We start from the raw sequence: 27,323 nt of genomic DNA, 5'->3' as shown, positions 1-27,323 counted from the left end.
GGAAAGTCCCATTGAGATTAAAAATCTCTTTTTCAAGGGAGACCTGGCCAAGACCGGCAGCAGCATCAGAGACACATAGTTGCAGACAGACAACACGAAACAAGACAAGTTAAAAGAAAATAAAAGTTAAGAGAACAACATAACCGAGTCAATTTAAAAAACATGTATGTACAAAATATGTATCTAATATATATATATATTGTTCCATAAACAAGAGTGTCAGATCTTGTTGATGGAAGAGCAGCTGCTGGAACCCAATGTGGCATCAAAATGGCCCCCTTATGGTGGAGGCATGAAAAGAGTGGTGGCCATACTCCACCACCACCACCAGTGACACAAGAAACACAGCAGCGTGGAACTTCAGCTTGATGGACAGATGGGTCTTCAGCAGCCACTTCAGTGCTTGGTGTCTCAAGACGGAGGTCTGTGGAGGAGGGCACCAGTGCCGCGACCCCGGGCCAAGCTCAGCTCGGACAGCAGAGAGAGAGAGAGAGAGAGAGAGAGAGAGAGAGAGAGAGAGAGAGAGAGAGAGAGATTTTTGATTTTTAAAATCCTTTTATTGATCCAGAGCAGATCACTGTTTCGTCATTAATTCACAGATTGAATAACTAAACAAAACATCTCATCCAACCACAGAAACATGCCAACGTCTCATACATGAACGATCAGCTCTCCTTCCTCCCCCACGGAGCATAAAACCCCCCCCCCCCCACAGCCCAAAAGCGGCTGAAGGCCGACACATCATCCATCATTTTGTAATAAGTGTATTCCACCCTTAGTCTGGCCTTTACCAGTCCCTTCAGAACCGGTACCAGTGCCACACTGCCGGCACTCTGAGCTCGGTTTCTGCGTGTTAACCATATGGCCATCTTTGCAGTACCGGACAAAAAGTTCACCAACGTGTGAACAGTTTTTCTCTTAACAGAGTATTTAGGCCCAAAGACAAACAAAACAAACGTAAAAACATCCCCAAGACCCTGGAACCACCTTTTTAAAAGTTTGAACAGTGCTGATAGCCGAGGACACTGAACGAACAGATGTATAAGAGTTTCACTCTGGGAGCAGAATAAACACCCCTCCCCCAGCTCAGGCTCAAGGTGCGCTCTGTACCTGTTTGTGGCTATTGCCCCGTGTACAGCCCTCCACTGAAGGTCTGCTGTCCGCTTTTCAATGGGCAGCTTGTACAGAGACCTCCAGCTGCCTTTCGGGGAAAAATCCGGACCAAAGTACTCAGTCCACCTCGACTCCTTCATCCCTGCCAGAGAGTGCAAGTTAACCACCTTTACACAGGTGTGGTAGATGGCTTTTTTGCCCACGTCCTGGAACTTTTCCAGGTGCGGGGTTGTAAAGGTGAGCAGCTGACTTCCCTCCTCCTGCCACTCCCCCACAGAGGGGGTGATGGACAGGGAGGGGAAGCCGTACTCAAAGCCTTCATACCACTGGTCACACAGAGTTCGGTTCGCAGCAAACTCTCTCTGGGGTGCGGACAGGGTGGCACAGACTTCCTCCACCACTCTTTTGATAAGCCGGACTGAGGTGATGCTGCTGTTGCCTCTCAGGACGTCTATTGATGTCACTGTCATCCTCATCAGATGGCCCAGTTTGGTGCAGCCAGCCTCTCTGAGACCCGCTCGCAGGCTGGCAGATTGCAGAGTTTGAGTCTTTATGAAGTTGTTAAGGAACAAGGGTTCCTCAAACAACCACATTCCAGGAACCTCATTTGTGGCCCGTGTGGTTTTGAAAATCTGCCACGCCTGAAGTACCGAGCTGTAGAACGACGTAAGTCCCGTAAAGTCCAAAGTCTCTGGTTGTAGGAGGAACAGCTGCTTGTCGTAGCCCAACCGCCCAGCTCTCCTCAGCAGCAAACGTGCTGTGTCGAGCCAGCTTGGGCCACAGTCATAGAGCAGTCTTTGAGCTGCCTGGAGTCGAAAAGAAGCAATTTTGGACTGGATGTCAATCAGTCCTTGCCCCCCTTCCTCGACAGGCAGGTACAGAGCTGCTGCCCGGACCCAGTGCTTGCCTGACCAGAAAAAGTTGACGATGGATCTGTGGATGTCCTCAATCAAGCCTCTCGGTGGCGTCAGAGCGATGAGTCTGTGCCACAGAGTCGAGGCAACTAAGTTATTGGCAACCAGAACTCTTCCCCTATATGACAACTGGGGTAGTAGCCATTTCCATTTAGAAAAGCGAGCACACATTTTCTCCTTCACTCCCTCCCAGTTTTTTGCTTGAAAGCCCTCGGTGCCCAAAAAGACTCCCAGGACTCTCAGTCCCTCTTTGCCCCACTCAAGCCCACCCGGCAGACTGGGTACTGCCCGGTCCCTCCACTGTCCCACCAACAAAGCTTCGCTCTTGGCCCAGTTCACCCATGCAGATGATGCCTTTTCATAAACCAATAAAGTATCCTGCAAACATTTAACGTCCTTCTGACTGGTAACAAAGACACACACATCATCTGCATACGCAGATACAATGGGAGGACGACCAAGACTGGAGGACCCCGGCAGTGAGAGACCGCCGAGTCGACCTCTCAATCTGCACAGCAAGGGCAAGGGCTCAATGGCTAAGCTATATAGTTGACCTGAAATAGGACAACCTTGTCTTATCCCTCGCTGTACAGGGATTGGCCGACTCAGCCCTGCCCCCGTCTTCACCATACATTGAGCCCCATTGTACAGTAACCCAACCCAAGCCACAAAACCATCACCAAAACCAAAAGCCCTAAGTGCAGAAAACAGATATGAGTGATCCACCCTGTCAAAAGCTTTCTCTTGGTCCAAAGACACAACACCAAAGTTTACATTATCGTTCCTGCACAAGTCCAAAATGTCTCTCATGAGGAAAATATTGTCCATAATTTTCCTGCCAGGTATACAGTATGTTTGGTCTGAATGTACCACTAAGTCCAGGTTGTCTTTGAGTCTGTTTGATAAGGCTCTGGACAACACCTTATAGTCCGTACAGAGGAGGGCCACCGGCCTCCAGTTCCTGAGGAGTGCCAGGACTCCTTTCTTTGGCAGCAGGGAAAGTACCGCTCGCTGACAGGAGACCGGAAGAGATCCTGTTACAAAACACTCCAAAAAAACACTAAATAAGTCATGTCCAAGTATATTCCAGAAGCGTTTGTAGAACTCTGCGGAGAGACCATCAATCCCTGGCGCCCGACCCGATGCCATCTGCTTAACAGCAACCGTCAAGTCCTCCAGAGTCAGCCCACAATCCAGAGCAGCTTTCTCCTCTGGGCTGAGCTGCGGAAGCCCCTCCAAAAGCTCCTGCCGACACTCCATGCTGCACTGCTCCGCCCCAAAAAGGTCAGCGTAAAACTCCAGGGCGTGGTTCCTCATCTCGCCCGGGCTGGTGGTCACTCTGCCTCCTGGAAGTCTAAGGCAGGTCATCTGCTTCCTCTGTGCCACCGATCTCTCCAGGTTGAAGAAGAAAGAGCTCGGGGCGTCCATGTCCTTCAGCTGGAAACGAGACCTGACCAGAGCTCCCTTCACCCTCTCCTGCAGGAAGGAGCTTAACTCCAGCCTCTTCTTCTGAAGCAGTTGACCCGTCACAGGATCTTGGTCTCGGTGTAGCCCCTCCTCAATACCCCTGATGTTAGCCTCCAGCTCCTGGACTGCTGCCTTTATCTTAACTGTGGAATAGGAGGTGTACTGCTGGCAAAAAACACGAACTTGTGTTTTTCCTACTTCCCACCACAGCTTCAGAGAACTAAAGTCAGTTTTTCTGTTTTTCCAAATTAGCCAAAAAAGCTCAAAACTCTTGCAGAAAGTAGTGTCCTGCAGGAGTTTGTTGTTAAAGAACCAGTAGGACTTGACCCTTTCACCCAGTGAAATGATCAACTGTACGGTGATGATATGGTGGTCACTGAAGCCAACTGGACTGATGGTGCTGTGGAGCAATCTGGAGCTGAGACCCTGTTAGATGTATATCCGGGCTAGTCTGGCTGCACTCACCCTGTTGTTGTTGACCCTCACCCAAGTGTACTGTCTGGAATGTGGATGTTTGGTTCTCCATGCGTCTAGCAGGTCCAGATGTGTGATAACACTGCTAAGGCTGTGAGATGATTGTGGGTGTGGTTCTTCACCAGTCCTGTCTACCGTACAGTCCACCGTGCAGTTAAAATCACCACCAATGACTAAATGCTCTTGATGTTTCTTTAATTCATTGTCCAGTATGTTAAAAAAAGTCACTCTCTCCCTTCCCTGGTTTGGAGCATAAATATTTACAAAGCAGAATATTGAGCTCTCAATCTCTGCCTTCACAATCAGCAGCCGGCCCTTCACCACCTCAGTAGAGGACAAGATGGTCGCTTTAGCAGATTTTTTGAACAACACTGCGACCCCTGCGCTAGTGTTAGTACCGTGGCTGAGGGCACTCGACCCATCCCACCATAGGCCCCAGTCCACCTGGTCTGATGGCACCGTGTGTGTCTCCTGCAGAAACAACACGTGGACCTTCTTTTGAGAGGAGACTTCAGTTATTAAAGCCCGTTTCTGTGGATCTCTCCCACCGTTGATGTTTAAGGATCCGATGTTGAGACTCTGCATTGCGGGCTCAGAGAAGAGAAACAGAGAACAGTACAGAGAGACAAAACCTGTGAGGTACATGATCATTACTTTGAAGTCTTTTGAACAGTTTTACCTTTCTGTGTTTTCCTAAGAAGAGTGATATGTTTTCTAAGGCGGAAAACCTTCCTCCCGTCGTCCGGGTTGGCCTGCTTCATATATGCTTTGCCTGATTCTATGAATTTCAGAATGTCACTGAAGTAATCGCTTACTTTCAAAGATTTCTTATTAAATGTTTTATCTAGGAAAGAGTTTATTTCTTCCTGCGAGTACAGATCTGTGTGTTTGCTGGGTGTTCCACTAACCGACTCCATGTCTGACTCATATTCCTGCTCCATGTCCTCTCCACCTAACAGCTGACTGGTAGACACACTGGGCTCAGCGCTGGTGGAGGCTGCTTCCTCCACGGTGTCTGCTGGCTGGGGTTGTTCCGTCTGAGAGCTGCTGCTCTCTGCAACATCAGCCTGTTGCTCCTCCGCTTGGCTCTGCTCTTTCTCCTTGTCTTTAACACCAGCCGCCGCGCCTGCAATACCGCAATCCGCCACCGCAGCTGCGGGCCCGGCCCCAGGTCCGCCAGCCGTCGGTTCGACCACCGGTCCGTCCATCGTCGGTTCGACCACCGGTTCCTCCGCCGGTCAGTCATCCTTCGGTTCAGACACAGGTTCTTCATCCGCGGGCGTAGCTCCCGCTCCGGTGTCTGCGTCAGCAGAGCCGGCCTGCTTCCTATGCGGACAGGTAAACCGCTTGTGTCCCACACCTCCACACTCGAAACACCGGAGCTGGCATACACCATGTAGCAGCTGTCTCCGTGCCTCACTCTGAAGGACACCTCCAGAGTTTGAGTTGGTGAGTCCAGAAACATGAACAGCTGCCGCCTCAGAGACTGAACGTGTCGCAGTTTAGGGTCTTTACATCCCAGATTCATTGTTTTTAACCCGCTGGCAAACTTCCCGAACCTCCGGAGCTCTTTCTCCAGCAGCTCGTTCTGGATAAACGGCGGGACATCGGACACGGTGATCCGCGTGGAGGGAGCTGACAGCGGGGAAACTTGCACAAATGCGTCCCTGATGAACACTCCGCTCTCAATCAGCTAGTAGACTAGAGGCTCTTCTTTTAGGAACACCACCACCGCTTTGTTCATTCTGGAGGCGAAGTTTATCGTGTCCCACCTGCTCACCGACAGCCAGCAGCACCTCCTCCACCGTCACGCTGTTATCCGGCGGGACGATCCTCACTCCCTCCGGAGAGACGGAGGTGGCGTCTCGGAGGACGCCATTCCTCCCGAAAACACCTCGACAAAGCCCCGATCACTCACCACACAGAGCAGTAAAACCGTTAAAAGAGACTCACCTGATCATCCGCCTCAACAGAGGAAGAAAACACACCGTTAAAGACCTGAAGATCAGCAACCATTCAAAACTAGCGCCACTCGCTCCTCCGCAGTCTCACCTCCACACTCACACTCACCGGAAACGGAAAGAGACAGAGAGAGAGAGAGAGAGAGAGAGAGAGAGAGAGAGAGACTGAGCAAAGTCAAATTATATTTGACTGCACAAGGAGCTGTTGACAGGCTGGAATACGTGGCTCAACAACAACTAGGGGAGGGGTGGGGAACAAGACTGCTGGTGGAATTAAAATCCGAACCATGAGCAGAAACTAGACGTGCAAGAAACAAGATAGTATGTGTCCCAGCTGGATTAGCCTGTTAGGGGGCCCTGATGGGAAATTCTGTTAGTTCCCCCACAACCAGTGGTGTAAAGTGTGTACCCTGTTACTTCCAAACATTCCTATCAAATAATGTGAGCTAAGCAGTCTCTACATGCACTTTAGGTACGCTGAACTTTATTGCACTTTTAGCGGCCATTTTGTTGAACACAACTTTATTTTAGTTCATGCAGAATGCGAGCACCATGCCAACTAAAACAACAGCCTTGAAACTACATTTGATTTGCTCATACTAATAACCAAATTACTAATGACTGATCGACACACAGTGGACCTGGGTTTTAGGTCCTGTGCAGTATTAGCACCATGGCCAACAGACACGTGAATAATTAGCATACATTTTTTTCTACAATGTTTACATTTTTTGCTTCTGTAAATTACTCTATGTTTAAAGAGTCACGCATCCCTATAATTTAAAACACCCATTCAGTACTTTTATTTAATCATAAGAGACACCTGGCTGGACCTCTGGTCACACTCTTCCCCTCTAGATGGAGCACAATCTGCAGTTTAGCTCCTTTTGGATCCTGTTTGTCAAGGTGGCCGCAAACGGATATGTCGATTACTCTCAAAATAAAATCACTTAGGGTTCTGCAACAGTATTTGTTAAACAACACACCGCTGAGATTTGGATTGTAGTTAGTGTAATGAGTCGTGGATGGTTTGAATAAATTAGTTAACTAAGAAGTACGCTAAGTCCTTTTCAATCTCTTGTTTTGTTTTTTTGTTGTCCACATCAGTGCTTTTATTTTGTGAGAGAATGCACATCCGGGTTTGTTACTGCTTACTATTGCTAGCTTGATGCTGGAGCTCTTTGTATGACTGGTCCGCGAGGCACCTCGGCACCGAGCACACGCGCGGCAACAGCAGCAGCAGCGGCGGAGGAACATTAAAACACAGAGTCCCAACCAGGGACAGACAGGGTCCAACCACGTCCCCCTGTTCGAACCAAGCACCGGATACATAGCCACGTTCAAACGGAGGGAAAACTACGCTTTTTAAAAAGTGAACCATTGCCGTTTGTTTTTTAACGCCAAGTATTGAAGAAGTGGGTTTACCGGGAAGTTTAGTACAAACAGCAGCGGTTACTGGAGCGTGAAACCCGGTGCGGGAAGGAGAGCATCCGTCTAAACTTCACTGACTCCAGAAGCTTGGTTTAGGGTTATTTCATCGACATAACTGCCTGAAACCTGCATTTCTTTTCCAAAAGAAGCTCGTTTGATCGGACCGAGGTTGTTTCTCTGTTGGGTCGCTCGCGCACTCGCCTATAACCATCCAACTTTGTAAAAAAAGGTTTTCAGACATTCACAGAGATCCGAGAAGAAAGAACGTCGAGCGCAAGAACGGACGGAGAAGTGGATGTATCTTGAGCCATGGATGTAACCGTTTACCCACCTCCTCCTCAGCCTTCGGCGGCGTCAGACCACACCAGGTTGGGGCAACTCTCCTACCCGGACCCGGCCTTCGGAACCAACAAGGTAAGCAAGGAAAGAAGGACCCTCAATAGACCCCTTGTGTTTCCCATTGTGTGAGAGATAAAAGACATCTTTGTCGTGTCCTACTTTGATTACCTCCGCTGTCTCACCTCTCTGTGTATTCATCCTTCTTGCTATGCCAATTAAGTGGTCATTAATTGCTTTATTAGGCTCCAATTATACTTAAACAACCATCGAAGGGAACTACATCCCAGTGTTACCCATTTCCTTCGAGCACATCCACTCACGGGCAGTCATTTCACTCCCTGTTTGTTGCCAGTGATGTAATGACACCTGTAATTAAAACATCGCCACCTGTAATTGAAATGTAATTAAGTTTAGATATGCACTGAATCACAAGTACAAACGGAAGATTTGTGGTGAGAATGAAATTACATGGAAAGTGATTAGGGAGGGGAACGAGCACTGTTAGCTGTTTTTTTCTTTTTTCAAATAGTTGAAACTGGAGTTCAATCCTTTCAGTTTAATGACACTGAGCTTCATCATGTCCGGGGAAGCTCTGTTGTCTTTCTCCCTCCAGAGCAAGGTCAAAGGTCAGGGTCGGACACAGACAGAATCGAGGAGCTTACAGAGATCCAGTGTGTGCCACCTTGAGAGACCACTCTTACGCTGGATGAAATGATATTTTATCAATATAGGACTGTCTGTCTATCCATCATCCATCATGTGTGGTCAGAGGGATGCGTCTCTCGGTGTCTGGGTACTTTAGGACTGTGCTCACTGATTAATTGCTTGATTATTTAACTAGTTGCAGCTGATGAGCGCAGCTATTAGAGCAAACGACAGATTAGTAACCACTCTTAAATCTTAGCACGACAACTTTTGGAATACATTTATTTAGTTTTTTTATTTTCCCAGCATTAGGATAAATAAAATAAAATGTCTGTTACATGTACATAACAATGTTAAAATATGTTTTGTTCACTTTCTTTTATACTTCAGTTAACTAGTGTACAACAATTCTCAAATACATTTCAGTTAGCAAACATCTGAATAGGCGTGTCACACGCAGCAGGGATGTAAACCCAAACAGCGTCATGTGATGTCCAAGTAAAAGCGCTGTGCTTGCTGTGTACAACTCATATCATCGTGTTAGCACAGTGGGACCCAAACTGAGCCAAACCCGGCTAGTGCTGTTAACTTGTGATCTGCCTCTGTGATGGAGCACAGTGGACTGAGTGATGTCAGAGTATGCTGCTGTACAGTTTAATGATTGATGGGATTATTCACAGGCCGGTTGTCTGATCCCGCCCTGCCCGCAGACTAGTATGAACTGCTCTCTGCAGCATCACTGAGAGGCTGCGTTTCCTCTGCTCAACACAACGTGGTGTCGGCTTGTGGCGACAATCATTGTGAGCAGAAACGCTGGGTTCAAACTCTGTGCTAGCGAGCGCCCGCCTTAGTGCCACCGCTCCGACTTTGGTTCCATGTGAAGCTCAATACTGTACAAATGTACACATTTTTGTATTACAAGTTTTATGTTCATGTTAAAATGCAATGAGGCATTATCTTATTAAATATGTGCATACATTTCCAGAACAGTACTCTGAAGATTGGATGAAGCTAGGTTCAGAATTCTTTGTTTATTTTGTTGACGTATCAGAGTCAGAGGTTTTAGATATCTCTTTGTATCACTCCATAAATCAGAAAATATTGTCAACAGCCATAAAAAACTAAATTTTCTCCATGTTTGTAGTAATAAAATGTTGTATGAATGATATGTGAAGTATAAGTTTAGAGCTACTGAAGTGGAGACTTCTGAGAGAAAACGTCCTTTAAAGAGATGTTTAGTTCAATTACAGACATTTAGAACACTACAGGTGAATAGGGTCAAAAAATTAACTAATAGATATCAACATGAAACTTCACCAGTTGACAACTTACATTAGGACAATTCTTTTTTCTATGACAAGTTTTTTGAAAATGTTGTATTTGAATATGTAAATGAGCTATTACATAATAGTAACTTTTATTGAAAATCTACAGATGCAAATAGACAAAATAATAAAATGAACTCCTGAACGTGTATTTAGTGTGAAAGCAAACGTTTTTTCCCGGGGTTTCTCGCCTTGAGTACTAATTTGAGGTTTTTGGTAGTTGGTGTGTTTCAGGGGCTGCTGGTGAAGTCCACTATTGCTTTGCTATACGTGCAACTAACTCCATATACCTCCTTGAGTGGTCACTGCAGAAATGCTGAATATAGAAAAGTTCCACAATGCAACTCACTAAGAAAACAGAGACAGTACCAACAGCTGTGATAAATACAAACTGAGTGCGGAGAGACATCTCCAGAAAAACACCATCTTTGGAGAAACATTTTGCTTTCTAGTGGTGATGTGTAATTGCCGTTGATGTCCAACGGAGAACAAATGTTTTTATTGTATCCTGTATATTAAAAAAAACTAACTAGTACAGTATGACTGTTATTATATGGTACCTACTTTATACATGCATTATGTATTTTGGAATTGTAGCACCACATCTGATTCTGTGACCAACTGTGACCTCTGACCTGCAGGTTGGGCAGGAACAAAATATCCCGTCTATGTCTTTATGAGATTATAGTGATATATATATTTATATGTATTTAATGACTACACTCGCTGTGCTGTATGCCAATCTGCTGTTTTTAATCTCCGACTCTAACATCATTTGTAGAAGTGTTGTGCTCACAGAATAATGCAGCATCGCATTGTTTTTTTCCGTCAGTGAGTATATTTCTTTCAGAACGAGGGATGTGGAGAGAGAGCTGTGTGGTGTGGTTGGGGGTAGGGACTGAAGAGAGAAGAGGGTTGTTGGGGGTAGGGATGTTGTAGATGAGAGAGGGAGAGAGAGAGAGAGAGTAGTGGGGGTGGGGCCACTAAGGTTTGTACTATATTTCTCTCTTTTGATTCACGGCTGTGTCGGCCTGATAGAAGAGATCATATTACTGTGTGTGTGTGTGTGTGTGTGTGTGGAACAGAGAGAGAGAGAAAGAGAGAGAGTATATAAAAAGAAAAAGAGAGAGAGAACGGCACAGTAGAGGAAAGAGGGAGAGAGACAGGAAGTCGAAGAGGAAAGAAGGAAGCAAAGAAGAAACAAAATGAGAGAAAAACCCAAGAAGAGGAACAGAACAGAGAGAGATTGTAGTGAAAAAGAACGGAGAGAGACTGTGTGTGTGTGTGTGAGAAAGTAGAGGCGGGTCCTGCAGATGTGTTAATGTAAAGACGTCATAGTAGGGGTGGTCTACTTTTTCCATTTTAATTAAATACAACAAAATGTCTTCACAATTGCCTCTGAGAAGTGGAGGTATGAATGTCTCGGCCTCACAGTGTGATTCAGAGGGCTACGATGTGTGATGCATCCAAATGTACTACTGTCAGTTTTAAACACATAGCATGCTTGTAGTGATCCATAATTTAGACAAACGGATGAATTAGCCTAGCTTAGACCGTAAACACGCCACACGTGTTTGACGTCTGTTACGTTTCACCATCTGAATTGGTCCAGTCTTAAGAAACGTGCAGCTTTTTCCTTGCTTTGGCTCCCTGACCACAGTCTGAAATCACAGAGTAGACACTTCGCTCTTGTCTCCAGGACAATGCTAGTCGATGCTAAGCTAACCCCCAGTCACTCCACTCAGCAGACGTGAAACAGCTTGGTCTTGGGAAGTTGCTGGACTTGATATAAGTGTGAATTGAGTAGGCAGCGTTCCTTTCACACACACTCAATGTTGCATTGCCATAATACATTGCGCTTAAGGTCTCTGGTGTTTCACTGCATTTGAAGAAAAGGGAGATCCTCTCTTCATCTTTCTTCTGTAGATGGACAGGATGGACACAGAAGTGAAGCTGTTCTTTGCCTCTTTTAAATGGTTTCTACCATCATTCTCGAGGTGACTGTCTGGTAAAATGGGTTCTATTGAGGTTTAAGAGAAAGATGATCAAACGCATCATAACAACCATTATAAGCAGAGATAACTTGATGGTCTAATAATTGCCATTAAGTAAAGACGATTGGACAAAAGAAGACATCACAGTTTCTGAAGCTTTATTGACCAAGGGAATAATCAATGAATTGATAGAAAGAATTGACAGATTAATCAATAAGCATTCCTACGAATCAGTCGTATATAAATGTCATTCTATTTTATAAAACATGCTCGACCAATCAGACGCCTGCAGTCGATGTGATGTGTCCGTGGTTTAGAATAAGATAGCTTTTGAATGAGACATCAGAGGAAGGTCTGTCTGGAAAACTCAAAGCATAATGAAGTTGTTCAATTGAAGCAGTTAGTTATCCAAAACATATTTGGTATATATCCATTTGTATACATATTTTTCTTTTGGTCTAGTGAATCACGCAGTATGTCATCTTTAAATCATAAACGAAAACGTCCGACTCAGTGTCGCCGCTGTGATGAGAGAGAGAGAGAGAGAGAGAGAGAGAGAGAGAGAGAGAGAGAGAGAGAGAGAGAGAGAGAGAGAGAGAGAGAGAGAGAGAGAGAGAGAGAGAGAGAGACTAATGTAAACATGATGATTGTGAAAGCTGGGTGAGGTATTTCTAAAGCAAATAGAGAGGAAGAGAGAACAGGGAGGAACAAAGAAGGCCTCAGTAAAGAACAGGAGAATATAGACCGATGGAGAAGCACAGCAGGGATAGAAACACGCTACAAGGTTATCAAATAGTGGTCAGAGTGAGCAAGAACTTTAATACAGTATGTATACTATTCGGTCACAAAAAAGGCCGTGACATCATCACCAACGGGACACTCCGCTGAATCCTTTCATCTGCAACCAAACAGAGCATTTAGAAATAGCGTGTTTGTACAGGATGTCCCGCGTCGAACTCGTGGCAATTCTCTCTGACCAATCAGTGGTCTGCTTTGTTTTAATTTCACCTTCTAGTGTGTGCTCAGCCCGTTTGGAACATAGATCGAGGTAGTACCTAAAAAATCCACAACTTTTGCTTATGGAAACGCAAAAAAGGCTGTTCTAATGTGATACGGACTCCTGGACCACTTGGTGGAAAGGTGGTTGTGGGGTGGCAGGCAGCAGGGACTGCCTAGCAACATGTTAAAAGAGAGGGATTGAAAGTTGGGGTACCTTAACTCCGTAGTTATTTACCAAAATGTGAGAGAAAAAATATATCACGTGGTGGTGGGACAGTAGGTTTGGTCTACTTTACCAGGAGAAGATTGTCATACGCCTGTGTTACAGAAGACATTCTGACAAAGTAGGAAAAATCACAGGTGTAAAAAGTAAAATTATGGCTGAATTATTGAGAGTCCTGATGTTGTTCACTTACTGCACATGCAGCAAATAGCAAAAACATCCTTTACAAAAAGAAGTTCTATTGAAGCCTCTGCCCATTCACCCATATAGCATTTCATAAACCTCCTCCATCCCAGCGTCCACCTGTAGGCTCTGATCCTAAGTCACCCCGGGTGACAATTTATTGTCATCACACTTGGGGCTTAGTTTCACCTAGGGGTACACTCATATAATAATAAATCTGCTCCCCACTGCCGGTTGGCTGACTCCACTTCCTGTACATTATGATCACTGGCATGTAGCCGTGGCATAAACAGGATTATCCACTCTACAACAGCCGTTTTTAAAGAACAATTTTTGTCAGTCAGGATTACAAAGATTAATTAGGATGGATTTGTCAATCATTTTCAAATTGTCTTTCATGCATCTGCAGCGACACAATCGGCTTGAACACTGCTTGTGATGTTTCGGCAGGGCGGTTACAAAATTACAGGAATATTCAAGGCGGAACTGGAAATAATACGGATAAAATGGAAATATAGGGGTTATTTGCTCAGGCTGTGTTTACCATATGCAGATAGAAATGAACCTTTTACCATGCATTCATTTGCCAATAAACAAATCAATCTGTCAAATACCGTACATACAATGTGAAATGTGCCACGTGGTGATTTAGCTAGCAAGTTAACTCATGTGAAAATTTGAGCTGACAATGTGGGCTGTGTGCAAACTTATGGTTTATAGTGAACAGCTAATTTATAAAAGAAACGTTTTAATTAAAACCGTTTCAATGCATTCTTTATTGTAAAACTCAGTCAAGCTACATCCCACCAGCAGAAGGGGATAAGTAATGAACCGTGCACTTTAAGCTTTAGGCTACTAACTGCTGGTTGACTGAAATATCATAAAAAATGTCAAATATATCCACTCTAATATGTACATGAAAGCATGCAGGGCTTTGGCTCGGACGGTGTTGGCTGCACACGTGATGGGAGAATGCACTGTGCGGAGGGTTTTAATTTAACTAAATTCCTATTTAATGGGGTGCTGGCAGATTATCTGCACATGATGGAAGATTGTGCTGCTGAATGCACAGCATGGCTACAAGTCAAATACTTTCAAACAAAACATGCCATTAGACCTAGTATTGCTTGTTTATGTGTATTTTCCTTCAAATATGTTCACTAAAAGGTGAAATTGTGAAAATTCCCAAATTCTTGAGCTTAACTTTCCTTTTTGTTTATACCGAAAATGTTCCACCCCATTACAACCCTAATCGGATCCTATTTTATCGCACGGCACGGCATCGTACTGTACCATACGGCATCGTACCGCACGGCATTGTATCAAACCGTACCGCATGGCATCGTACCGTACCGCACAGCATCGTAGCGTACCGTACCGCACCGAACCGCACCGCACTGCATCGTACCGTACTGCATGGTACCGTACCACACTGCATCGTACCATAAGCGCATTGCATCGTATCGTACCGTATTGCACCGCGTCGTACCGTGTCGTACCGCACTGCATCGTACCGCACTGCATCGTACCGCATCGTACCGCACCGCAGCGTACCGCACCACAGCGCACCGCACCGCAGCGCACCGCAGCATACTGCACCGTACCGCATCGCATTGCACCGCATCGTACCGCATCACACAGCATCGTATTGCACTGCATCGTATCGCACCGCGCCATACTGTACCACACCGCATCGTACTGTACCGTATCGTACCTTATCATAACGTATCGTACCGTACCTTATCGTATAGTATTGTATCGTACCTTATGGCCATGGTGTTTTTTCTGTATCACATACTCCCATTGTCCCCTCATACAGCTTTCTAACTAGCCACAGTGTCGGCATCTCATCTAATTATCTATCAGAACACAACCAGTCAATCTGTCTGTCCGTCTGTCCCTGTTGGCCGTCACTCCCGCTATTGAACGCCTCGCCAGACCCCCCCTCGCCCGCTCTCCTATCCCCTCGAGCCCGCTGATGCTTGGGTGACTTTCAGCACTGTTGCTTGTGTTTTTGGTGTGTCTGAAAGCATCTCAGTTGGTCGGATCATGGGGACGGAGCGATGAGGGACTCCTGGTTGGTGGATTGATGCCAAATGGAACAGATGGGCGGTGATAGAGCACTGCCAGAAGAGACTAATTATCAGGATTTAGTCTCCAAAATAAACATATTGCAATCAAATCACATACTGCAATCATTGCTGCATTGTTCTCTGTCTGTTTGTGTGCGCTGTATAAGTGACAATAACTTGGATAAATTAAGTTGTGTTGGAAGAGATTGGATCGGTTCCTGAGGATTTTTCTTCATCTTTTGTTCACGATCACATATCTGTGGTGGTGTAGTGCTAATTACTGTGGATAGAGTAAAATAAATAAGTCACATTTGAAATGCGTAAACTGGTGTCTGTTTTGACCCTGAGTCCTTGTAGTTTTGTAAACTTGATGTGATGCCAATCAAAGCTTTCTGCTAATCTGTGATGTATGTGTTCAGTGCATACAGTAGGAGTTGTCAGATTTGGGTTTTAACCATCCTGCTTCCAAAGACTATTGGTCTCATGAAAGAACAATTTGGTGCTCTCGCTTAAATTGCTCTTCTTAACTCGATGAATCCCACCTGTTCACCAGGAGGTGCGCTTTTATGATATTTGAGCATTAGCCTAAATCCTATCTGTTTTTGCTCCGTGGGAACTTTCAGTCACAAAAACTTTACTCAAGAGTAAAAAGAACATCAAGAAATCAGCAGTTTGTTGAGCAGCGTAAGCAGTTGTATCAGGGCTGCTGCCAATAGTCAGTCATCAGGCTAGTGTGACAGAAATAAAGACAAAATGGTTTGACATGAGGTTACAAATATAAAGACATCTTGCTTAACAGCAGGGTAGTCCAGTCCTTACAGATGGTCGAATAGCTTTGGCCCCCCCCCCCCACACTATGAAAACGTCTGAAAATGTGCTCAATTAGCCCATAATTACCAGTTATCATGCCTCCCCCCCTTTCTGACAGCCAGATTTATCTTCCAGAAAAATATAAAAATTTTTGATTTGGAAAAAAAATATTCCAAAGACAGTTTTGTACAAGGAGATCCATTCAGTTTTATAATTTAATAAGTATTTAACCATTATCCATTAGTAGGGCCATTTTTTTGCTTTTTAATTTTTAAAATTGTTATTATCATATTGATTGTGATCATGCATATGGAATACATTTTGCCATGGTTGTGAGGTGTTTTCAGTTTTTTTGGAAGTTGAACCTCAGTTCCTATATTATGTCCATAATAAACCCCATTGAAACCCATTATAACCACAATGATCCCATGGCCATTATATTATAAAATCAAACATTCTAATAGATAAGGTGTTCAATACTTTTTCCTATTTTCCAGCAGATTGAGTCATTTCCTCATGTTTGCCCTATGGAGTAAATACATGCTGGTTTCCACTAGAAGCATGGCTGCTGTATTCTGTGTTTGATGCAATGCATCAACATGTTTTTGATAATCATTTACAAGACTGGAAACATGTCATCCTAGTATTTAGTATATAGAAAATATATCTATGGCATTTAAATGGTTAAAATTCTGAGAATATTTGGTAATTATGGTCAGGACTGATTTAAATAATATTATTTTGTAGTATTACTATAACAGTTTTAGGAAGGGGACATTTGTATCCTCTAAGTTAACAAGTTGGAGTTTTAAATCTGACACGGCAAAATCCCTGTTATCTCTAATCATTGAGATTAGACTATGAGAATAATTAGTTAAAAAATACCCATAGCATTTAGTATACAAAAAAACATATTTTTATTATTTTTGTAAGTTTTTTTCCGCTAAAAGCAACAGTGGCATTATGTAAACAAACATTTAAAGGTAACGACATCAGAGCAACATCTTTCTTAAAGGGATGCACATGGGTTAAATTAAAACCCTGTCCATTTTTACTGCAAGAATTCTTACACTGTAAGAGATACACACACACACACACACGATACTCTACCATCTAGACTTTTAGTCAGGGCCAATACAGTTTAGCCAATAAAACTTGGTTTATACTGCTGTCATGGTGACAGAGATAAGACAGATAAACAATTGCTGAGCTGAAGTACCACAGCTGTGTGAATCACCCTTCTCTCTCACACACACACACACACACAGTCACCCATTAGTCTCCCTCTCTCGGTCTCCATCCATCTCTCACTGTAGACTTGATTTATGTCCCCTGATGGAGTTTAGAGTCAACTGAAATCCATTCAGTGCAGATAGTTTCACACGCCACCCAAACCCATGAGTGATTAAAAGGCTCTTTTTGACACATTTACACAAAGATAGCATTGCAACCTGATTTTTAACTGTCTGACAAACGTCTGTAAAGAACGCTTTATTCTGTCTAAAGTTGAAGTTCTTTATGGCATAATGCTTTAAAATCTATTTTCTTCAACAGTGAGGTCAAATAAGTTCTCAGCCCGGGTCAATAGGGTAAAAAATGTACCTAATAGATATCACCATGAAACTTCCCCAGCTGATTATTACATTAAGACAATTCTTTTTATATTACAAGTTTCAATCAATGTTCAATTATGCAAATTAGTCATTCTCTAATCAAATACATACATACAGAAAATTCTTCTTTGATTTTGTTGACATATTAGAGGCAACGGTTTTTATAGAGGGAATTTTTGTATCAATGAGAAAATCGGATAATATTTTCAACAGCAAGAAAAATAATAATTGTCGCCATGATTTTATGAATTCACATGTCGTGTACATGAGGCTATGAATGATATATGAACAAACCCCTCTGTAAAAGTTACAGAAAGACCATCATTAAGTTTTTGGAAATGTTATGTTTGAATATGCAAATAAAGCATCATCTGATGGTATCCTTTGGTGAATTTAGGATAAATCTACAGACGCAAATAAACAAAGTAGTCAAATAAACACCTGAATGTGTATTTGGGATGTTTTCTTTACACAAGAAGACATGTTTTTGACCAGTGCATGAAAAAATAGCCTCGAGTTGTGAAACACATTTCCTGATTGAATACTGATTTACTTTACTGTGCGTATTATTACTTTAAAAAACCTGAATGAATACCTCCAATTAGCTTAAACAGCTTATTAGCTGAATTTTAGTTCTTCAGGAAATCCATTACATTTCATTTCTTCAAACCTCTCCTTCTTTCTCCTCCTCATGCTGCTCCCTGTTTTCCCCGCATACACTGTATTTCTCCCTTTTCCTTTGTCCTTGTCTGTCATCCTAATAGTCTCTCTCCCCCCTTCCTCCCCCCTTCCTCCGACCCTGACCCACTTAGCTGGCTGCTTGTTATTCAAACCATTGCTTTACCCACACAAACACGCACACACACACACACACACACACACACACACACACACACACACACACACACACACACACACACACACACACACACACACACACACACACACACACACAAGCAGCAGAGATGAGAGAGTGAGAGACAGGCATGAAGGGAGAGAGAGAGAGAGAGAGGTAATTTAGTTTGACTACAAACCTAGCTACCTAGAAGCAGCAATACTCTGGATTCTATGTTTTCTGGAACTAATGATCATTTGATAAATCTGCTTCCTTTTTCCTTCAAATAATTAATTTATCATTTAGTCAATGAAATGTTGAAAAAAATATCCACTATACTGTCGTGCATGACAAAGAAAAGCAGCACAACTTCTCATCACAGAAGCTGACACCTTCAGCTTGAAAAATGTTTTTTTTAGTGGATTCATTCATCAACCCGGTGATTAAATGGACTCATTGCAGCTCTCATAGTTGCATCTTAAAAACCTAGATAAATGTCTGAGAACGTTTTATTTAAAAACAAGACCTTTTCAAGGAAGAGCCCAACATAGGGTTGACCTCAGACTGAGGTGCTGCCACAGCTGTGACCTACTGAACCCTGATTTATTTTTAAAGTGGAAAAACTTACGTGGACACGATGCCTCAGCACCATCTGTGGACCAGGGCTGCATCGGACGATTATTTTGAGCATTGATTAATCTGCCAATTATTTTCTTGATTCGTCGATTAGTTGTTTTGAAATGTTTGAAAATAGTGAAAAACTCTCCTATACTCTCCCACAGCTCAAGGATGTGAGTTATGATAATAATGATAATAATAAGCTGCATGCCTCACTGTGTGGAAGTGACTTCAAACCGTGTTAATGCAACAACAAATTCATTCATCAGGAATTTGAATTCCAGTATATAATGTATGAAGTATATAAATATAGAACTACATTTTATAGATCGGCCTCGTTGTCAGCAATACCCGATCCAGCTATTTGAGTACGTATCGGTGCATTACTGGTTGAAACTATGAAAGTCCTGTTTGCTCCTCCATACACCGACTTATACTGACTTTGATTAGAAACATATTTGTGATACGTCAATAAAGATATTCTTCCCCTCGAAACGTTGTTGACAATGTAGTTTTTCAGGAGACCTGCGTATTTGGCCATATGTATCAATGTCTAAGTCAGGGGTGTCCAAACTTTTTTCAAAGAGGGCCAGATTTGATAATGTGAAGATGCCCAAGGGCCACCAGTCCCTGCTGACATTATTTTAAACAATACAAGTTGCCTATACATACACTATTATTTAATAATTATGTTTTCAATGACACAGCAGGGATAATTTTATTTTAAATATGATCTTTAAAATGTAGCATTCTGGTGTACTCTGAGAAGAAAATTAAGTGATAAGACATTTACTTTAAGCAAAAAACTAATTTATTATTCAGTTATTAATCAGTATTTCAGCTCTGGTTGAACAGCTGGATAGTTTTTTTCAATCTATTATTATTATTAACCTTTTATGTAGACAAAATCCATTGAGAACGAGGTCTCATTTTCAAAAGTTTGTCATTTAAAAACAAAGATAGCAAGAGTAGCGAGAACCATCGCCTGTACAAATAAAGTGATTAGTTTTCATTGAACCCCGTTACTGTATTAACTTCCACTGTTACTGTAAAGCTGTTAGAATTGTGGCCTATCTTCTATTTGCAAATAATATGCATTCAATCCAGTTCAATTATTTAAATTAGAATGAAGAGTAAAGTAATAGCTGTGATCTATACACACCTCTGCATTAGCAACCCGCTGAAATGAAGATACAGGCACCTTAACCCTCTCTATCATTACTTCAGGGCCCTGTTGGGACCGGAAGTACCCTGGCTGTGGTCATCACAGTGAACAGTGTCTGGGAGTGTGATGAGAGGGCACGTGAGCCCTTGTTACTGTAGTTCATCTCCTTGGAGCAGAGGCAGCATTTAGCATACCCTGCCTTGTCAATATTTCTAAAACACTGCGACAGCAGGAAGCTGTACTCACGTCTGTTTAGAGTAGACCTCCACCTTTATCCAAGCCCAGCTCCACCTTTATCCAGGCCCAGCTCCTTCACATCTCAGCCCTGCATCAAGCTGCGCTACACAAACAGCGTCCTCTCCCTGAAGCTCTTTGACCTCATCATCTCATCAGTATCTGGGCCTCATCATCGTGGTCTTAAAAGTTATTGTCACCACGAAATCATCCTCATTCTACTTTGAGTTAAAAAAAACAACCTGCCAGCAGATCCGCCGGTGTTCCGGTTTAACGTTAACGAGTGACCGCGGGAACTGAACCGGGCATGTTTCATCGCGTTACGTTTTTTTTCCTCCAAAATCGCGATAATGACGAATGTTAACAAACAAAGTTCCGCATGCAGTGGACGTTATCCTTAACCGAGCAAGTCTGAACTGTAACGGAGGGAAAGACGGTGTAGACATCTTAACGCTGATTGGCCAAGACTCAACACATCAAAGATGTTTTATTGCGAAGATCACGTCATCACCTTTTTTCCTCGTCTCAATCCAATCTGAGAAACGCTGGCTGGCCAGATGACCCCCCCCCCTAAAGAGAAAACATCTACGGATCACGTGGATGATATATTTTCATTCAAAAAGGCTAATTTCGCTGAAAAGCAACACGTTTGCAGGTATGCATTTGACTCGTGGGCCCGCGAAAAAGACCGCTGCTATGTGGCCAAGTTATCTTGGAGTTGCTTCGCTTTTCTAGCACGGTCGCTCTCTGATAGCTTGTTGAAGTATTAGCATGTTTTTTCTCGTAGTGTCTCTTTACATTACATCACTTAAACAAGGCAACAGTCTCATGACAAATTAGGCAGACACAGTTGTTTCGGTTTTCGGTGAAAAAATATGAAAGCGGCGGCCCTCGGTCTCGACTTTCCTTATTTTACTTGCCGTAGCCATGACAGTTGAAGGGTCAGAGACAATTAAAAAAAGCCAGACAGTTACAGAGTGGTGCTGCCACCATGAGGTGAAAAGAGGAATTGCATGTTGAATTTGTATGATTTATTCATTCCGTTTTGACTGTGCTGGCGGGCCATAAATAATGCATTTTAAGACAGAAGGCGCAGGCCGTATAAAATCTGACCTCGGGCCGTGATTGGCCCGCGGGCCGGACTTTGGACATGCCTGGTCTAAGTGGTTCTCAAAAAGAAGCTTGTGTGTGACCGTTGCTTGTTGCTGATGCTGAGAATCAAACCTCAGAGCTGGACTTGATCTATCATCGACAGTCTTGGGGCATCAACAGCAGGCTGACGTTTGAGCGTAGACTGAAGCAGGTCATGGTGGTCTAGATAAGGGTCTGGGCAGGTGGTGACACTGGCTGTGCTCCATCAGGCTGTGCTGGTGTGGTGGTGCTGTTACATAGCAGCATGCAGCACATGAGGGGGCAGGTATGATGTCCGAATCAGCTGATCTCCAAACAGTGGCAAGTAGTGTGACGGGTGTGAAGGCACCGCTTAACCTGACGATTGGTTGCGATGAGGTGCATCGGGTATTAGGGTGGAACTAGTTCAAGCAGGGGACCTTATAGACATGTGACACTGCTGTCTTCTAGCAGGGATCGACACTAACCTTTAAGAACTAACTACTACTTATTACTTATTGAATCACTAATTTCTCAAAATTGTTGCCAGCGGTTATAGTGTTATTGCTGAAGATTTCAGTCCCGGTTGATACGATGACACCGGTGGTTACCGTGGTAACGGCAAGTGCGGTTTCATATTACAGGTTCCAGAATTCCAGAGGCGCCAACTCACATTGTTTTAATAAAGAAGTCAGGCAGTAACTGGCAGTTTTCCATCTGGCCATGAGCAACCACGATGTGATTTCATGCTGCACACGATGTCGCTCAGCTCGCTGAGGAGTTCAGCTGTTGAATGAAAAATGTAACGTGGAGCAGCAGGAGCAGTGATCACAGAATGTAAAATGGAGACCATAAATAGTATCAAAGACGGGCTTTGATGCACTGAAATATTAGGTGGCAGAGCTAGTTCAATACATTTATAATGAGAAGCCACGAGAGAGATGTTAAAAGATCCTCTTCAGTTGAGAACACATGGTACACACTGCCTTTTATATGTGATAGTTATTGTATTATTATTAGATTAGATTATGGTGTCTTATTCTTTCTGAAAGGTTTTGTGACATCGTTACATTACTTATTGTGTGCGTCTGTTTGTCTGTGCCAGTGTGTGTGTGTGTGTGTGTTCCATGTGAGATATCAGGTCTTGTCAAAAGGTAAATGGAAGAAGCCACTTTGACTGTGAGGTCAGGTCAACATGAATGCTCTTCCCTTCCTCTCCTCTGATTGGTCAGAAAAGCTTTGATGGCTCCCATAAGAGGAAGACTGAAGATCAGCCATCAGCCAGAGAGGAGCAACTCTTATCCTCTGCTCCACCATTCCTGTTACTGTTCTGATTATTTGATATGTGTATGTAAAGCATTAATAACTGGTAATTCCATAAGCCACACTGTGTGTGTGTGTGTGTGTGTGTGTGTGTGTGTGTGTGTGTGTGTGTGTGTGTGTGTGTGTGTGTGTGTGTGTGTGTGTGTGTGTTATGTCCGTCACAACACTGTGTTAGCTTTCTGTTGACTCTGTAAACCTATACCTCATTTGCATAGTACCCAACAGCTGGCGAACGGATCGGGCAGTTACACCTGTCTGTCCACCTGTCCACCTGTGTTTGTATTTGTGTGTGTGTGTGTGTGTGTGTGTGTGTGTGTGTGTGTGTGTGTGTGTGTGTGTGTGTGTGTGTGTGTGTGTGTGTGTGTGTGTGTGTGTGTGTGTGTGTGTGTGTGTGTGCACTTTGCTTCCACCCACCTGTTCAAACGTTCTTCTGTCAACCAAGACAATGAGTATGTACCCATGAATCATTTGAATATGGTTGTTGTTTTGCTGGAGTTTTTGCACTTCCTGTTCTCTTGTCTTGGAGTCAATGGGTGTTTTGACTGTGTTTTTAGTTGGATGTCTGAAATGAGTTCTGTGGTTAAAACCAGCTGAAGAGATTTTAACGTTTTATATTATGATATAAAATACGTCGGTGAAAATCCTTTGGGTGAATTTTGTAACTTTCAAGTGTCTTAAAAAGCTAACAAGTGGCTAAATGAAACTACAAAACGTCCTCACTAGAACACTAGTCCGCCTTTAGCTTAGTAACGGTGAAGTCGTGTGGTGACGTCCTGCTAACGGCCCCATTTCTACAAAGCAACACCTAACATCCCTGAGACTAGCTGGAAAATAGGCACAACCAGGGCCACAGCCAATTTCAACTATTTCACAAGTTGCCAAACAACCTAATCTCTGTCCACAGGCACCTCATATTTTGTGAAATTAAGATACTATGCAGTTACACATCAGCTTAATAATGAAAATCTATCGTAAAAGAATAAAAACTTTATTGATGATGATGATGATGGCAACCAAAGGCCAAGAAACAAGCAACCCTTACTGCCGAGCACTGCAGTACACAGTAATGTAACAGTGGACAAAAAGTAAGCTTTATCATATCAGAAGGACACAACACTGACTGCTTTTAGTCACCTGACGTGAATATGGGGTGGTGATATCAGTAGCTGTCTAGTGGGTTCCTCTGACATGCACTGCTGTCTGTAGTGTAGGACAAATACAAGCTAGTGGGTGAAGGAGGAGAGGGAGCCCACGGGAGGAAGAGTAGGGCAGATAAGAGATGGGAAATGAGGAAATAGCAGCCCATACAGCATGCTAATAGGATTCATTGTATGCTGTGTCAAATATACAGTTTATGCTGATAGTATATGAGACAGCTAAATGATAGATCTCATTTTAGTACTCTTGATAGGGCACTTTCCCACTGCACACTCAAAACCTGCTTACATTTTCAGCATGCATTACATTTTGTAGACATATAAATTGGTAGTTTACTGTATTTGTACTTTAGATAGTGTATTGATCGGCCACTGTGAAGAGTCGAGAGTTATTTGGTTACCTGTCATCCCATGTGGACGAGGTGAGGCTGCGAGCTTCTCTCTCTGATGTCAGTGATGTCATTATCCTGTTTTTTTTGTTTTTTGGGGGGGTCTCATTTATTAATGGTCCCCTATCAAAACATGTCCTACTCAAAAGTGTGAAAGGGAAAAAAACACACCAATGCGTGGCTATAAGCACATGTTTGTACTGACATCTGAGCTTCTATAGATTATGGATATCATCAATATATCCGTGCACAAGACTGATCTTTACTGGAAAACAGGGACGAGAGCTTTACCAGCCGCCACAAGCAGGGTTTTCACCGTCTGAAGGAGATGGCACGCCGTACTCTGTTACCTTCATCTCCACTTATTCTCACCTTGCTGGCTGCTTCTCTGCTCGCTGTGTTTCATTCTAGTTTATTGACATTGTTGCTCTTGTGTTTTTTTGTTCTCTCCAGCTGGACGGGGACAACATGTTCCTGGGTATGCCAGAGCAAGGCCTTGACTATGCCTCAACCAATCAGGTTTGTGTGTGTGTGTGTGTGTGTGTGTGTGTGTGTGAGACACACAGTGAGTGTCCTAAGAAGCCGGTCTTTTCTCCAAGTTTGTAATTGCACTGAGGGATTTTCTAAAGGGAACTAATTGCTTGGGAAAGTGTATCTTGTTATAAAAGTGTAACAATCATTTGCAATCTAAAACAAATGTATGTCAGGTGTGCAATTAAGTGAATATTCATTTCATTATCAAGTCAACCTGTCATCACCTTTAAGCACGCATGTCAAATCCATTTTTCACACTTGCATGGTTTTATAAGGAAATGACTTTAATATTGTCCCTTTGCTGATATGGTTAAAGGAAGATATTTCTGAATGATGTGTTGCTGTTTAGTCCCTGCAGGGTGAGTCCATTGGGGGTTAGGGGTTTTCCAATACCTGTTAGGATTGAGCTTTTAATTATTCCAGGACGCTGAAATACAAACAGTGATACAATGTGATCTCAATAAACTTCTTTCTAAAGTTCTGATGAAGAGTCCCTCTGAACCGCGTTTCTCTTGCTGTCACATTGGACTCTGTGGCCTCGTTTTTCACTGCAGTATAAAAGTAATTTACCTCTATCAGAACGGACCAATGATGGCTAGAAGTAGAGAGAACTCCATTTATTTTGTGCAACACAGGTATAATACCATGAATCATAAAAAAAGAAGAAACGCAAGTTGAATTTCTTTGCTGATTTTTATGAATTAGGAAAAAAATGGATCTTGTATAAACAAGATTTTTTGGTGTTACAAATATCGGAAACAAAATGGAGGCTCCACGTGCTCTACATATGGAACTATTTACATTTGTTCAGCCTCCCTTGTCTTCTCCTCCCTGCTCTGTGTTCAGCAGTTCACAGAGTTTTGGGTTATTCTTCCTGATGGAAGCATTCGTCTCACATGATTTGTTCAAGGACCATTGGAAATTTTAATAAACGATTATACGGTTTCTGTCTATGATGAATGATGTCATTTTGGCAATAAAAAAAAAAAAAGAGAACATGTCTTTGAAACCCGCCGGCAGAATATTAGTAGACAGGAGAGAAACCACGCTGCCATTATGGCCATGTTGAGATGAAGTTACAGCGTAGTGCATAATGCTATTATTTTACAGACGATGTCTATTGATGCTGTCTTCATGACCCGCTGTGTCTTTGAGCTCACCTTTAGCTATTTCAGTCTGCACTTATTTCCAGTTGCGTCAAACCAACTTTTCCTCCCTTCCTGTTCCACAAATCAATATCACTTACTGCTCTGGACCCGAGGCTCACAAAGCAGCACACGGACTGAAGCACTGTGGGGTTATTGAACAGTGTGCTGGAGCGCCGCAGACGTTCCTTAGGAAGAGCAATTTGAGATGTTTGAATTAGAATAAGTTTGTTTATAAAACTGTTAATATGTTTACATGAAATGTACCATTACTTGCCTTAAAACCAATAATCAAGTGCAGAATTATACAATAATTGTCTTGACTGAATCTTTTCACTTACACTTTTAGTTTTAGTTTCTTTTTGATAAAGGTTTGACAAAAAGAAGATCTGGATTTGATAAACAACTTTATTATTCATAACTATGTGGTATTATTATTTATTGTTTGTATTATGTTCTGAACCCTAATCCTGTCCGGCACACTGGCCAATATGTCAGTCAGAAATGATGCTCATAAGTCTGTGAACAAAGCTCAGTAAAATGCATCCAAGAAGCTCTCAAGACGGATTGAAATCCGAGACACATTCCAGCCAGATGTTGAAAACGTGTAAATGCATCCGTCCCTCCTCCAAGTCCTCTCATAGTGTAACTATGTCGGTACGCGGTCTGTGGAATAGTCCACTCACCCTCTGATCTACGGTCTGTCTTCATGTTCACATAGCTTAAGTTACACTGACATGATTATCTGATCTCTGATCAGCTCAAACATGGAATCAGCGAGACACACTACAGCTTGTATTCTGTCTCTTAAATGTAAACGACAGCAAAGTTCAAAGAAAGAAACTCTCTTCTGGTCCACTGTTTAGGGCCCAAACTCATAAAACTGGGCTATTCAGTTACAGATTGAGTTGGAAATGTTGGCCAGACATTGTTCAGCAGCCAATTAAAAACCCCTTTTAAACATTAAACATTTGAAACAAATGCTAATCCATGTTAAGAAATGCAATTTGTACTGTTTCAATTTTGAAATACAAAATATGTATTTTTCACATCACAAAGTGCAGAAACAGGATAAAAGGTAGGTATGGATGCACAGAGACATGACCGGGGGCAATAGAGTGCCGCAGCGATGACGTATTTGTGGAGCTAACAGGAAGTTAGCATCGAACTGGTTCCCTCGACAAAGAGCTGAGGGAAAATAAAGTCTGTGGCAAACACACCTTTATGGTACGTATACGGTTTGTTCAGCA

The 27,323-nt window shown here is 43.1% G+C and overlaps 1 protein-coding gene across 1 annotated transcript in view; it reads left to right on the top strand.

Moving 5' to 3' along the window:
• Positions 1-7,604: 7,604 nt before the first annotated feature.
• Positions 7,605-27,323, top strand: part of tox (thymocyte selection-associated high mobility group box) — a 55,914-nt gene continuing 36,195 nt past the window's right edge. Inside the window, exons 1-2 of the mRNA XM_079173866.1 lie at positions 7,605-7,774; positions 24,848-24,913. Coding sequence (XP_079029992.1) covers positions 7,670-7,774; positions 24,848-24,913 — 171 coding nt within the window. The 5' untranslated portion in view covers positions 7,605-7,669. The remainder of the gene's footprint in view (positions 7,775-24,847; positions 24,914-27,323) is intronic.

This window comes from Pholis gunnellus, assembly GCF_910591455.1.
Source record: "Pholis gunnellus genome assembly, chromosome: 14".
Classification (NCBI taxonomy): domain Eukaryota; kingdom Metazoa; phylum Chordata; class Actinopteri; order Perciformes; family Pholidae; genus Pholis; species Pholis gunnellus.
Note: the sequence above shows the minus strand (reverse complement) of the source record. Positions and strands in the feature narration are given on the sequence as shown.